This window comes from Bison bison, unplaced genomic scaffold, assembly GCF_000754665.1.
Source record: "Bison bison bison isolate TAMUID 2011002044 unplaced genomic scaffold, Bison_UMD1.0 scf7180017864146, whole genome shotgun sequence".
In the NCBI taxonomy this organism is placed as follows: Eukaryota; Metazoa; Chordata; class Mammalia; order Artiodactyla; family Bovidae; genus Bison; species Bison bison.
In genome coordinates this window covers 6,670,842-6,684,292 of record NW_011494718.1, presented here as the reverse complement: position 1 = coordinate 6,684,292, position 13,451 = coordinate 6,670,842, and the positions used below count along the sequence as shown (strand labels likewise).

General features: G+C 50.7%; 1 protein-coding gene across 6 annotated transcripts in view; it reads left to right on the top strand.

Annotated features, from left to right (window-relative positions):
* The window catches only part of DCLK2 (doublecortin-like kinase 2), a 186,562-nt gene extending 173,830 nt beyond the window's left edge, over positions 1-12,732 (top strand). For 4 of the 6 annotated variants that reach the window (XM_010840769.1, XM_010840768.1, XM_010840766.1 and 1 more), the window contains 5 exons: positions 1,345-1,478; positions 1,881-1,958; positions 6,934-7,030; positions 7,738-7,818; positions 8,877-12,732. In XM_010840769.1, coding sequence (XP_010839071.1) covers positions 1,345-1,478; positions 1,881-1,958; positions 6,934-7,030; positions 7,738-7,818; positions 8,877-9,041 — 555 coding nt within the window. In that variant the 3' untranslated portion in view covers positions 9,042-12,732. The remainder of the gene's footprint in view (positions 1-1,344; positions 1,479-1,880; positions 1,959-6,933; positions 7,031-7,737; positions 7,819-8,876) is intronic. The other 2 variants (XM_010840770.1, XM_010840767.1) reach the window with 1 other exon arrangement.
* The last annotated feature ends 719 nt before the right edge of the window (positions 12,733-13,451 follow it).

Genomic DNA, 13,451 nt, shown 5'->3' with positions numbered 1-13,451 from the left:
ATATATTATATATTAAAGAAAAAGGAACATTCAAAATTATATATATAATTTTGAATGTTCCTTTTTCTTTAATACACTGAGTATTTCCCATAGGATTAATATTTGCCTGAATTGTGCTTATTAGTGACTCCATAATATCACTGTAGGGATTTGCTATGATTTATTAAGTCATTAACCTGTTGGCCACTTATGTTGCTTCTATTTTTTAAAAACCAGAAGATGAATTCTGAGGTTGGCATTCTTGGGTATAACCTTTGGATCCATCTCTGTTCCCTTACAGCAGGTTCTTAGAAGTGAATTTACAGATCACAGGTTATTAAGGATATGAAGAAATTTACATAGGACTGCCATACTTTCTAGAAAAGTTGCTTCGATGTCAGCAAACACATCACATCCTCACCAGCATTGTTAAACCTTTTCCAAGATGATGATCCACCTGATCTAATCAGCCATTCCTTCCAGGAAAGAAGGAGCATTCACCCAGTCCTGATCTGAGCTTCATCTCATTTCACTCTCACACCAGCACTGTGAGCCAGGGACCAGCTGTTATCCCATTTCACAGATGACGAAACATGCCCAGGGTGGATGAGGGGCTTTCAGGGGTCAGGTCACCAGACAAATGGGTGGAGTGTTTCGTCCTGCAGGTTTGGGCTGTCTCATCCCAAAGATCATTTTCTTTCTAGATTTCCAAAGTTCTCCCCTAGGTTGGATCACGGTTTATACTCATCGTTGTCTAGAGAGCAAGTCCTAATTGTATCTTGTAAACTAAACGTGAGTTGGAGAGCACCTAGTGCTTTAGTGGACAACCTCTAGTAAACACCATTTCTGAGGCTCTCAAGTGCCAACCCCCACCCCCACCCCGACACGCATGCAGCAGAGGTCAGCGTCCTGCCTTGAGGCTCAGGGGCCTCTCAAGCAAACCAGGTAAGCCGCCCACCTCCCCTCAGCATGCATGCGTGTTCATTCTACTAAATATCTATGAAATATTTTTTCCATATTTCACACAATCAAAATCACACGCAACATCTCTTAAAAAAAAAATAGAGCTTTAAAAAGCAAGAGGGGGACTTCCCTGACGGTCCAGTGGTTGAGACGCCGGGCTTCTGATGCAGGGCCTGCAGGTTCAGTTCCCTGGTCGGGGGACTAAGATGCCACGTGGCCAAAAATCAAAACACAAAACTAAAAAGCAGCAGAGATAAACCATGGACTTAATATCAGAAGGAGAGGTTTCTTATGATTTGTTGGTAAATGTATCTGTGTCATTTCTGCCCAATTCCAGAGGCTCCCCGCCTTGCGATCACTGAGGGAAAAACACTTCTGAGCATTCGCTGGTTTCTGTTCCAGGTGTGCGAATATCCTGATGGGACCAAGTCTCTGAAGCTGGGAGACTTCGGGCTGGCCACTGTGGTGGAAGGCCCACTGTACACTGTCTGCGGCACCCCGACTTACGTGGCCCCCGAAATCATTGCTGAAACCGGGTATGCCTCCTATGGGGTTGGGTTAGTGCTTGAACTCTGGGAACAGGTATATTTGCCATGACTGCTGCTGTGGACTCTCATGCCTCCCGGGAACATGGTGGGTGGGAGAGGCTGATCCCCGCACCGTGACTTTGATCCCAGGAACTCCAGTTTGTGCTTGTACTTCCAAGGGCCCTGGGCCTGGACCTCTGTCCCAAGGCCAGTCTTGGAATCCAGATAGTGGAGAGTTTGGGAGAAGAGCAGACACCTTTGTCCAAAGGGTAGTTCATTCATCTGCAGGAAACGAGTGGTTTGGTACTGAAAGGCCTTTTCCCCTAACAAACCAAGGCATGTCCTCCAGTCCTGTGGCGGGTTCGTGGGAGTGGTGTCTTGTCTCTCCTCCCACCCGCTCTGTTTCCCCAGCTATGGCCTGAAGGTGGACGTCTGGGCGGCTGGCGTGATCACGTACATACTGCTCTGTGGCTTCCCACCCTTCCGAAGGTCAGTGGCTCTTCAAGTGACCATCTTTGAACTGTAAAGTCTCTCCCTTTGATCGGGAAGCAGACATTCTACTCCTGGCAATCAGGACTGGAAGCGGGTCAATAAAAATGTCAGTAAAAAAATTGTATAAATGTACTGTTCACTTTTAAATCTTAATTTACAACCTATTAATGTATATTCCGCGTCCGCACTTTGGAGGCGACCCAGTCCTCTGCTCTGTGCCTGGCCCCCAGGGTTTCCCATGGTCATTCTTGCATAAATCTCACCCCGCAGTCCAGTGTCTATGATTTCCATTCCCAGTCTTTTTCAAGAGTAGTGAGATTTAAAGATGCTCGCCAAGCAATCTGATCCTCCCAGGTAAGACTTTCTCCAGTTCTTAAGGGTTGTCTCTCCTACCTAATCTGACAGCTGTTTTTTTTTACCAACTCACTTTGCGGAGCATTTGACCTGGTTCTTGCAGACACAGGGAACTTATTCTTTTTCAATTAATTTTGTCCATTTACATACTATTTGGTTAAGGAGCATTACAAATACTTTTGGCATCAACAGGCCTGGGAAGAGCAGATTGACACTTGATGACCATACACTCACCTGCTGGGAGGACAGGTCACGGGGTCAGGGTGTGTGGTGGGGACACCCCTCCTGAGCGGTGTACGAACAGGGGCCGTGTGGGGCTTCGCTGTACTGTCTCTCTTTACCAGTGCCATCTCCTTCTGAAGCACATGAACACTTTGAAGCAGATGTTAATCTAATGATGCAAGTTCGATGGTTTTCCTCTGACTTTTCTTGAATGCTGTTTTCCTTTTAATCTTTTCGTATGGTCATTTTACAACTGTTTGTAGAGTAGCTCCAGTGGGCCGGGCATCCTTCTAAGTTCTGGGAAGAGTGGGAAACAAGACTTACTCTGTAAGGCCATAGTGTTTGTAGTGTGCAGTCAGTCAGTAAGGGAAAAAATAGATTTATTTCTTCCCTCTCTCCTCCCACATTTTATTATAAAAGCTTTTTATTATACACACTTTATTATAAAAGCTTTCAAACATACAGAAAAGTACAAAGACACGACATTTATCTTTTTTTAAAGTGATCTATTTTTAAAATATATTTTTTAACACTGGGTCTTGGTTGTGGCATGTGGGATCTAGTTCCCTGACCAGAGATTAAACCTGGGCCCCCTGTATTAGGGGCATGGAGTCTTAGCCACTGGACCATCAGGGAAGCCCCTAATGATCAATTTTTAGTTGAGTTGAATAGTTGTTGTTGTTGTTGTTGTTGTTTTTGCTTACATTAAATACAGGAATAACACAGATATCAGTCTCTACTTTTGAGAGGCTTATTGGTTTGAAAACACAGCATGAGAATATTGATCAAGCAGAATAACTGAGCATGAGTTCATGCCAAGTTGAGGGCAGGCTCAGCTGAGCACTGGAAATCACAAAAGGTTTAATGAGAGATACAACACTGGAGTGGGAACTCGTCCTCGTGGCGTGGCTTGGGTTTCTCTAGGTTGGGCTCTTTCCGTCTGGCCATCCATCAACATCTTGGTTTTCCACTGAGATCATTGCCAGGGTGGGTTATTCAGACTGTAGGATATGACATATCTTAGTTTTTACTGAAGAATAGATTTGTTCTAAAAGTAGGGCTATGAATCATTCTGTGGATCGATTGAGCCATTCTCTTGCCTGGGCTAGCCTAGCGGGAGCCTGAGGTCCAGTGTAGCTCACTCACATGCCTGGTAGCGGCTCAGTGTCAGCTGGGACCACAGATTTGACTTAGCCACGTGCCCTCCAGCATCTGAGAGCGAGCATGGGCTTCACACAATGGTGGTGACAGCTTCCTCAAAGCAGCCAGAGAGAGCAAGTTCCTGCCTGAGTACCTTCCAGATCTCTGCTTGCTTCACATTTCTTGATTAATGTCCCATTGATCAAATGAAATCAAATAGCTAAGCCTGGGGTAAATGTGGGAGAAGTTTGTGTCCATAGAAGGAGGGAAGTAATTCGGGGCTGTTTTTACAGTCACACGGTGCCCTAGCTGGTTTCAGTGATGACTTGCTTTGGGAACCAGTCAAACGCAGAGGGTAGTGGGGTTTGATAGCAGGTAACCCAAGGGCCTGGGGCTTCCCTAGTGACTCGGTAAAGAACTTGCCTGCCAATGCAGGAGATGTGGGTTCTATCCCTGGGTCAGGATTAGCCTTCCAGAAATGGCAACCCACTCCAGTATTCTTGCTTGGAGAATCCCATGGACAGGAGCCTGCCGGGCTGCAGTCCATAGCATCGCAGAATCAGACACACCTGAGCAGCCAACCAACAGCAACAAATCCAAGGTCCATTTACAGCAGAGTTTCCCTCTTTGGTTAAGCCAAGTTGAGAGCAGTTGGAGCAAGGTATGGAGGAGCAGTTGTAGAGGAATGTGTGCTCACAACTCCCTCTAGTGTTTCCATTTGCCAGTGCAGCCTAGAAGTTTTTTTTCTTTGACTTCCTTTTTACTGTTTAACAAAAGAAAGACTCGAATTAACAATACGTATCTATTGTGACTTGTTACCTTGTTCTCTCTGTGGGATCTTCAGATCAGTCTGGCTAATCAAAAGCAGTAGAAGTACATTCTGAAAGCTGCTGCCTTAGAGGTTATATTCAGAAGCTGGTCCTGTAACTCTAGATAGCTTACCTTTGAAAATGTTTTCCCTCTCTCATATCATGTTGTGATGAAAGAGAATTTATTATGTTACATGTTAGTTGTGGAAGCATCTTCATAGCATAGAGAGACATTCTGGATAGATTTTATAACCTACTATAATAGAGTCGGACATGACTGAAGCGACTTAGCAGCAGTAGCAGCATAGAACTGGTGGAGAAGGAAATGGCAACCCACTCCAGTATTCTTGCTAGAGAATCCCAGGGACAGAGGAGCCTGGTGGGCTGCCGTCTATGGGGTCGCACAGAGTCGGACATGACTGAAACGACTTAGCATAGCATAATATAAAATATTTACATATTTTATATATCATATATATCAAACTATGGAAATGGTCCTTTAAATAATGATAAATGACTATGGTTTAAGATTAAGCAAATCTGCATAAATTTGCTTCTAAAATAAAAGTCTTTCAACAGATATCTCAAAATATTTTCATTGTTCTCTAAAAAAGATTAATTGAACCCAAAGCTTTTTAATTAAAATTGTTCCTTGGAATTGACAGTTTGAGCTTCTTTAACTCTAGCATTTCCCATTCTTTTTTCAGGATTTTCAGGCATTAGTCCTAGGCTGACATGTAATATTTCATTGTTACTGAGAAGAATGTTGCTTTTCCAGGGTTTAGGAATTGCCTAAGGAAGTCTGTTCTTAGGGCCACTGATAACAAATAATACTTGCCTGACTATCCTGAGATGTTTGACGTTTCTCTTAAACACACACCCACACCCCCTCTAAGTGAAATGCTTTGCACATCATTTGTGAAATAGCTTACGACATTTTTCAGGTTACCTCATCTGACCTTTAACACCTCGGCACTGGAAAGAGTGTATACTCAGAGTCTTTTGCTGTTTTCAGAGTTTTTTCTTACTGGGCACTTTCAGACTTACCGCACTATACTGTTTGAGAATTAAAAAGTGGCTCAGAGGGTAAAGCATCTGCCTGCAATGTGGGAGACCCGGGTTCAATCCCTGGGTTGGGAAGATTCCCTGGAGAAGGAACTGGCAACCCACTCCACTATTCTTGCCTGGAAAATCCCATGGATGGAGGAGCCTGGCAGGCTACGGCCAATGGGGTTGTAAAAAGTCAGACACAACTGAGCGACTAATACTTACTGGGGTTGTAAAGAGTCAGACACAACTGAGCGACTAATACTTACTTACACTTATTTGCCAAGTGAGACTGAACTGCTCCTGGATTTTGACCTTGACTCCACCAGCCCATCCTGAGTTTTCTTCTAGGCTTTGCAGTGGCCTAGAGAGCCAGTGACTTGCTTCCCACTCTGGCCATTGATGCGTCCACCAAGGGAAGGGGCCATGTGGCCGTGGAGATGCAGTTTTCTGGGAGGTAGGGGAGGTCCAGTTTCCTGAGTTTTTCCCAGCAGTATTGCCGCATTTCCCTGGCACTGTCCATCAAAAATCAAGTCATCTTTTACTCTTTAGATACCTGTGTGCCGGTGCACCTCTGAGAGAGGCAGGCAGGGAGGGGTGCCCACCTAGGGGGCCTCCAACCCTGCAGTTCTAGGGGGTGTCCTCAGATGATGGGCTTTTGCTCTCACACTGAGCTTCAGTGAAAGGGTTCAGTGGGGAGCATGTTCCGCTGTGAATGTTTATCCAGATTCTGAACTCCTTATAGCTTTCCCATGGGTTGGCTGCTTCGCTGATCTTTGGCTGTTCTGTTGGGAAAGTAGAAGGGGGAAGGACAAGGAGATCTGACTCAGGTTTGCCGCTTCCCCCACTTATTATTATACCATGAATGATTGAGGGCAGATGCCGAGCTGCTTGTTTTTTAAATGAGGACTTGATGTTTTTTGTGGATTCCATTTTTTCTTGAGTCTTTGTTTTTTGTGGAAAAATACATGTAACATAAAATCTATCCCTTGAACCATTTGTAAGTGTACAATTTCAAGTGTTAAGTGGTATTAAATACATTTAAACCATTGGGTAAGTGTCACCACCACCCATCTCCAGAACATCTTTGTCTTCCCACGCTGAAACCTGGTGCCCACCAAACAGCGTTCTTGCATCTCTGCTCCTCTCTCTCTCTGCCCTGCTCCTCCTTTCTCCGCCCTCCTCCCCTCTCTCGCTGATTCCCAGGCCCCTGGAAGTGTTCCTTGGTTCATCACCTAGAAGGGAAAGTGTGTCATCCCAAGCGCCGTTGGGATGCACAGCCAAGCTGTGAAATGCCCACGCCAGAGACACTGGGCTGCCCTGTCCCCCGTCCCCGTGGGCTTTTTATCACAAAGCCGAACGGTGACGCTGACTCTTCTGTTTCTCTGTTACTGACTCAGTGAGAACAACCTCCAGGAAGATCTCTTCGACCAGATCTTGGCCGGGAAGCTGGAGTTCCCAGCCCCCTACTGGGACAACATCACAGACTCGGCCAAGGTACCCATCCTGGCCTGGCTCTGAGGGCGGTGGTGTGTTGAGGGGCCCTCGCCTGTCCCAGAGGATGGTGGCACATCGAGGGGCCCTCGCCTGTGGGCTGTTGTCATGTTGAGGGGCCCTCGCCTGTCCCGAGGGGCTGTCGTCGTGTTGAGGGGCCCTCGCCTGTCCCGGGGGGCTGTTGCCGCTCTTGGTGTTGAGCTCCGGGTCTGTCTGGTCATGTGGCTCACTCCGCAGCGTGGTGCCTGAAATACTTTGCCGGATTCTGAAAGCCGGCCTGGCTGTCTTCCCAGTGTGCCGAGGCCACCCCCTTAGGGCTTACAGACGCTTCTCTAAGGCCTCCCTGTGTGTCCCTTCATTTGTCCGAGAGCTGTGTCATAGCCCCCCTCGGCCTGCAGGCGAGGCCCCGTGCGGCCTGTGGCGTTGCCAGAAGGGGCAGCTCCGCAGCACCGGGCTGTGGATGACGGCGGTGGCCAGAGCCCGTAGGAGGGGACGCCATGGTTTGTGTGGACTCGGGCGAGACCTCTCGTCTCGGTGCTGCTGACGCGGCGGCCATGCCTGGGGAGGTGGCCGTGTGATCGCTTCTGCGTCCAAATACCGAGCTGTGGTGCTGGCTGTCCCCTGAGGCACTCGGTGCAAACTCACGGTTCCTGTCTGTCGTTAGTCACCCCACTTCTGTCCCCTCTGTCCTCTCCTCTCTTTCTTCCCAGGAATTAATCAGTCAGATGCTTCAGGTCAATGTTGAAGCGAGGTGCACAGCAGGACAGATCCTGAGTCACCCCTGGGTGTCCGTAAGTACCCACGTCCTCAGGGAACCGATGTCTCTGTGTCCTCCTCGCCTGGGCTGTGGTGCAGACCGAGTTCTGGGTCCACGTCCTGTGGCGGATCAAGCGTCCTTTTCCGTAATGAGCAAGCAGCATGCAGCCTGCTCTCTGGCCAGACACAGCTGGCTCCAGGCTCCCTCTGTGAGTGGCCGGGCTCATCACAACCTCTGCAGGCCGTGGCGTCCTCGCCTGTGAGGTGCGGGGATTGGCCAGGATGCTCTCTGAGGGCCTCTTCCTGTCATCCTGGAGTTTGAGAGTCTTCAGAGCTTGCCCAGAGATGAGCCTGTGTCAGAGCCTGATCTCTGCCTTCCTGGCACGTGGTCACGGGAGCACTCCTGCTCCCGGTGGGGCAGGCGGGAGCCGAGTGGAGGATGTGTGATGTTCGGAGAGTCCTCTGAGTGTGGGCAGAGCCTTGGGGCCCGGGTGAAACAGTTCACACCAGGGGAGTCTGGGTCCCCCTCAGTCCTGGGAGCCTGGGGCAGTGGCATTAACTCAGGGGCTTTTGCTGACTTCAGGGTGCCCCGTGCACCTTGGCCACCCAGGCTCTGTCCCCCACATTCTGACAACTCCATTCAGACTCTCTGGTCCTGTTATGTGACTTGGTTCTTGGACCAAGTAGCTGAGAGGCCACATTTTTTTATTGAGTGATAAAGACTAGACACTACCTGCATTCTGGACTAAAATGATAATTTTGATGTTTCCATGGGCAGGACCTGTACTAAAGTAGATGGCATTTGTGCTGTGGAGGACGGTCTCTGAGCCCTGCAGAAGGTCCTTCTGCCCTCTCCTCAGCCCACTCCAGACCTCAGGAGGGAGGTGCATGGCAGAGGGTCCTTCTGGGGGTAGGGGACCGCCCAATAGCAGGCGTTATTTTCAGTTACTTGACTTACATGGTTCCCCTGATCTCACGGCTCAGACGGCCCAGTAGGAGGAGATGGTGGGAACGATGGATGGTGTGTGACTGCTGAGGAAGAGACAGCATGGACCCGAGACTCAAAATCTGTGTCTTTGATTCTTTTCTGTAGGATGACGCCTCCCAGGAGAATAATATGCAAGCTGAAGTAACAGGTAAACTCAAACAGCACTTTAATAACGCGCTCCCCAAACAGAACAGCACGACCACCGGGGTCTCCGTTATCATGGTAAGTAGGGCGTGTGGCCGCCCTTGGGCAGCTGCAGGTGCGGCCTGACTGCTCAGCTGATGGTGAACCCTGCAGAGTCAGCGGCCCCGTGCTCCCCTCTCGTGGCCCTGGTGCCTTCCGGCTCCTCCCTCCACGACAAGAATGGCCTGGCATGTGAAGGGCACCATGTGGCCAGCTCCCAGTCTGCGGGTCCTGGGATGAGAGGGTGTGCAGGTTCCAGCCAGGCCAGACTGCAGGGCCCTGGGCCCGGGTCCCCTCCTCTTCTGGGCTCCGTGGGCCCTGGGCTGTGGCGTCTGTCCCAGCTCTGCTTTCCCCCCTAGAGAGGGCTCCCCAGCCAGGCGGGACTTGCAGCCAAAGGCAACGACTCCCTGACTACTCAGGGCTTCACAAATAGATTATTTGAGCTGTGAATGGTTCTTTGGGACTGGGGATAAGAAACGGCTAGAGTTAAGCAAATTCCACTTTTTAAAAAATGAGTATTTTGTGATTTTTAAAAGTTCAGAAGAATGAAAAAAAAAAACTGGGTTTTTCAGGGTTGGTAAAATTTAATGAGAAGTTAGTAACACAGATCCCCATATTTTGTCAGATCTTCCTTCTAAAATGTTTTTGAGGCAGCTTACCTAAATCCATAAACACAGCAAATGGAAAACGGCATTAAAGTACGTGAAGTAACGTGAAAGTGGGTCAGGGAGCTGGAGAAGATGGCAGAAAAGATAAAAGTGAGTCAGAAGTGTGGCCAGCAGCCCTCCCACCAGCTGTCCAGACCTGGGTCCTCGCTCCTGTGAGCCGTGAAGCTGGCCCCCGTGGGGCCCCCTGCTGCCCCCACTGCTCATAGGACCAGGGAGCAGCAGGGGCTGCCTTCCCGGGGAGAGGCAGGCTTTCTCTGGAGGTGGGGACCCACAGCCGGACAGCGGGTGACGGGCCGGCCATCCCTCCGCTCCATCACTCTGGCCTCAGGACGGACCTCCCCCTCTGGAAAGGCTGATTTCCTCCCCGACTGGGAGGGAACAGTCACTTACTCTCACAGCTCGTTGCACGTCTGATCCTTCCCTTGGAGGCCTGGGTGCAGGTGGGAGCCGGGGGGAAGCCCACTGCTCTGTCCCGGGGTGGGGGACCCGTTCTCCATCCTGGGGACCCCTTTCCTCCTCCCCTGCCAGGCTGCAGGCCCCCCGGCAGCTCTGAGTCAGACGAGCGGGAAGGCCTCTTGAGCTGTGGTTTTCCCGGGATCTCAGTAGTGTCCTGCCAAAAGCCTGAGGCAGTGGGAGCTGTCACAGAGGGGCAGCTGAGACCCTGCGAGGAGAGCTGCCCTGCACGAGCCACGGCAGGAGAACCTTCTCAGTGAGTCATTGCTGCCTGGGCTCGAGTCAAGGCCCTGCCGCCAGCCATGCTGCCAGGCAGCTCCTGGGGAAATCTAGAAAAACCTGAAGCATCAAAAATTGCCACACTCACCATATAATAAAAAACCTTATGAGTTAGCACACTTTAATAACCACACGTGAATTAAGCTTCCTGGTCTCCTAGAGGAAGAAGCTTTATAGGATTCACCCAGAGCTCATGAGAGCTTCCCCCCGGATCACCTGTTGACTCACGGCCCAGACGCGGGGCCTGTGGCCCACCAAGGTCTGGAACGATTGGCCCCTTTGCCTTTTGGCCCAGTACAGGCTCTGTTCTGGATGAGGATAATCCAGGCCCTCTCAGAACCTATGTCTTGGGGTTTACAAATGGCTTTTTTCCATTTGCTGATGAAGTTCAAGCATTCAGTATCAAACTCCTGACCTTTAACAGGACGTTTGCTTGAATGAACACTGCTTTATTATTTGTGAGTCTAGCAGTGATTGTGAGCATTGTGTGTTCACGTGTGTATTAAGTGTCTTGTCGGGCATGTTGGCGGGGCTCCATCTCACCCCCCGGTCCCCACATAACTCTGCAGCTCCTTAGCTCTGGGGAGGTGCTGGCTGACCCATGAGATCCAAAACCCATGGGGGAGCCAGGAACACTTGTCTCCGGAGGGACCAGTTCTCCACGGCCAGAAAGCCAGCCTGGGAATCTGGCTTGTCCCATGTGGGCCTCCATGGGGAGGGCATCCATCCTCACCCGACAGAGGCCTGGCCGGGCATGGTTGTGTCCAGGCAGCTTGCAACGCTTCTGAGTCATCAGTCATCTGCCCCACCCCCCGCCCCTGACCACCACCACCTTCACCACCTTCACCATTACTGTGTGTCTGTGTGTCCTGCCCTTGGGAACAGTTTCAAATGTTTTCTTAAAAATCCTGATTCACACACAGCTCTTCTGGTATGTACCTGTTCTCATATCTGGGCATGTAAGGCTCAGGTGGTTTCCTGCTGATACAGACAGTGTATCAGTGTCCTGAGGCGGGACCCTCTGGTTGGGTTTGGTTCTCCTAGAACCCCCAGAATGGGAGCCTGGGGCTCCGGTGAGGAAACGGTAGGACAGGAATGGTAGGTAACGGTGAGCAAGTGAAGCTGATGCTGTGTCTGCGTTTTGTTTGACAGTTTGACTTGACAGTTTGAGAGGCACTTCAGAGTTTCACTGTGTACCCCGCTGAGACTCTGGGGACCCCGGAGCAGCGTTCTGGTATTCACGTGCTGTGCTTCCTCAGAGCGGCCTCTAATTCTCAGCCCCTCTTGTCTGCATGCTTCTCTCAGACTCTGACAACAGCGTCCAGCTCTCGGCTTCTCACGGGTGCGGGTCTCCTGTACCTACTGACACCCATTTTGGCCAAACATACCCGTGAAAACTTTACTTAGAACTCTTCAGCTTGCCAAATACACCTTGCTTCCCAGACCAAAAGCTGGTGAGGGCACGGGCGGAGGACCCCAGTCACCCTCCTGCTAAAGGTTATCTTTCACTGAGGTGCAAATGTGTATCTTTTAGTGGACTACAGCGTTAAGATGGGAGCCTTTGCGAAGGCTTTGGTTCTTTCTGCAAGTGCGTTTGCAAGGAGGCACTGTCCTCCGTAAAACAGTGTGCAGTCAGCTAGGCTTTGGGATAGGAGAATGCTAGAGGGTAGGGTTTTGGTTTAAGTTGGGCCTGCGGGTTCCGATTGCTCTTGTATTCGCCCTGACTTGTCCTGAGAGCCTTAAGGAAAGGCCCTGCACCTGCAGAGCGGGCTCAGGGCCTCGCCCAGGAGAGGCCATCTCGTGGTGGAAAAGGGAATTAGTGATAAGAAACCCCTGGGGGCTGCATTTTGTAGCCTCGTAGCTGACTTGAGAAAGGATGGATTCAAAAGGAGTGCTTCCTCACTCGGGGGACTGTGCTCCTTTCAGGGGGACGCTGGGAAGGATCGGGGCTTAATTTAAGTTAGACAAAACTGTTCCGACTGTGTTGCTTCTGTTGAAAGTAAGTCCAGTTTCTGTCCCCGCTTCTCTCCCGCTCCTCTCGCCTCTCCCGCCGCCTGCATTGCTTCCCTCTGGCTAGGCCCAAGGCGACGGTATGTACTAACCGCACCGCTCTGCTTCCTCCCGCTGCACACGTTCATGTTCTCGTCGGGAAGAGAAGAGGAGAAATAACCGTGGGGATGTTGGTGTCTTCGGCCCAGGGGAGGCTTTTGGGTGGAAAACGGCGGAAGAAGCCTCTCTGCGAGTTCCGTGTTTTCCCTGAGGGGTGGTCTGGCCTCTGCTCACACTCGCGCTCCGAAGCTTGTTGAGGCGCAGGGCTGAGTTTCTGATTTGGCTTTTCCCCAGTTACCTCTTCTCCAGGAAACGGAAAGTGCCCTTGGCAATCAGGAAGGGCCTGTGGAGAACACCTGTCTTCCAGTCTGCCCCAAGGGCCCCGCAGGCAGCCGCCCAAGGCCTAGGAAGCCCCATTTGTTCGCATTTTCTCCAGGCACTTTTTTCCGCTCCTGGAGTCCTGGAAGAACCGGATGGTTCCGTTCCCCATCAAAGTGGTTAGACGACAAGAAAAGGATTTCTGGTCTACATGCCTTTCCGCTAAACAGCTAAAGGTGCTGAGAACTGACAGAGCCCCGCGTTTGGAAAACCCGATGAGAGGGCGCCTGGCCTGGCCTCCCTGGCCGAGCAGCAGTCCTCGTACCGGACCGAGGAGGAGGCAGGCAGGCCAGTTCCCAGCTCCAGGCTAGCGTCAGAGAGCAAGGGGACATCTGTGCCCCTGGAGCAGGGGAAAGTGAGAGTGTTAGTCGCTCAGTCATTTCCTACCCTCCGTGATCCCATGGACTGTCGCCCAGTAGGCTCCTCCGTCCATGGAATTCTCCAGGCAATAACACTGGAGTGGGTTGCAATGCCCTTCTCCTGGGGATCTTCCCTACCCAGGGATTGAACCCTGGTCTCCTGCATTACAGGCAGATTGTTTTTTTTTTTAACCGTCTGAGCCACCAGGGGGAGCTGGTCACAACCCTTGGGGGTGTGAAGACACCCCACAGGAAGAGAAGGCCAGGGAGATGCTGGAGGGTGGAAAGATGGGTGATGTTGTTACACCCCA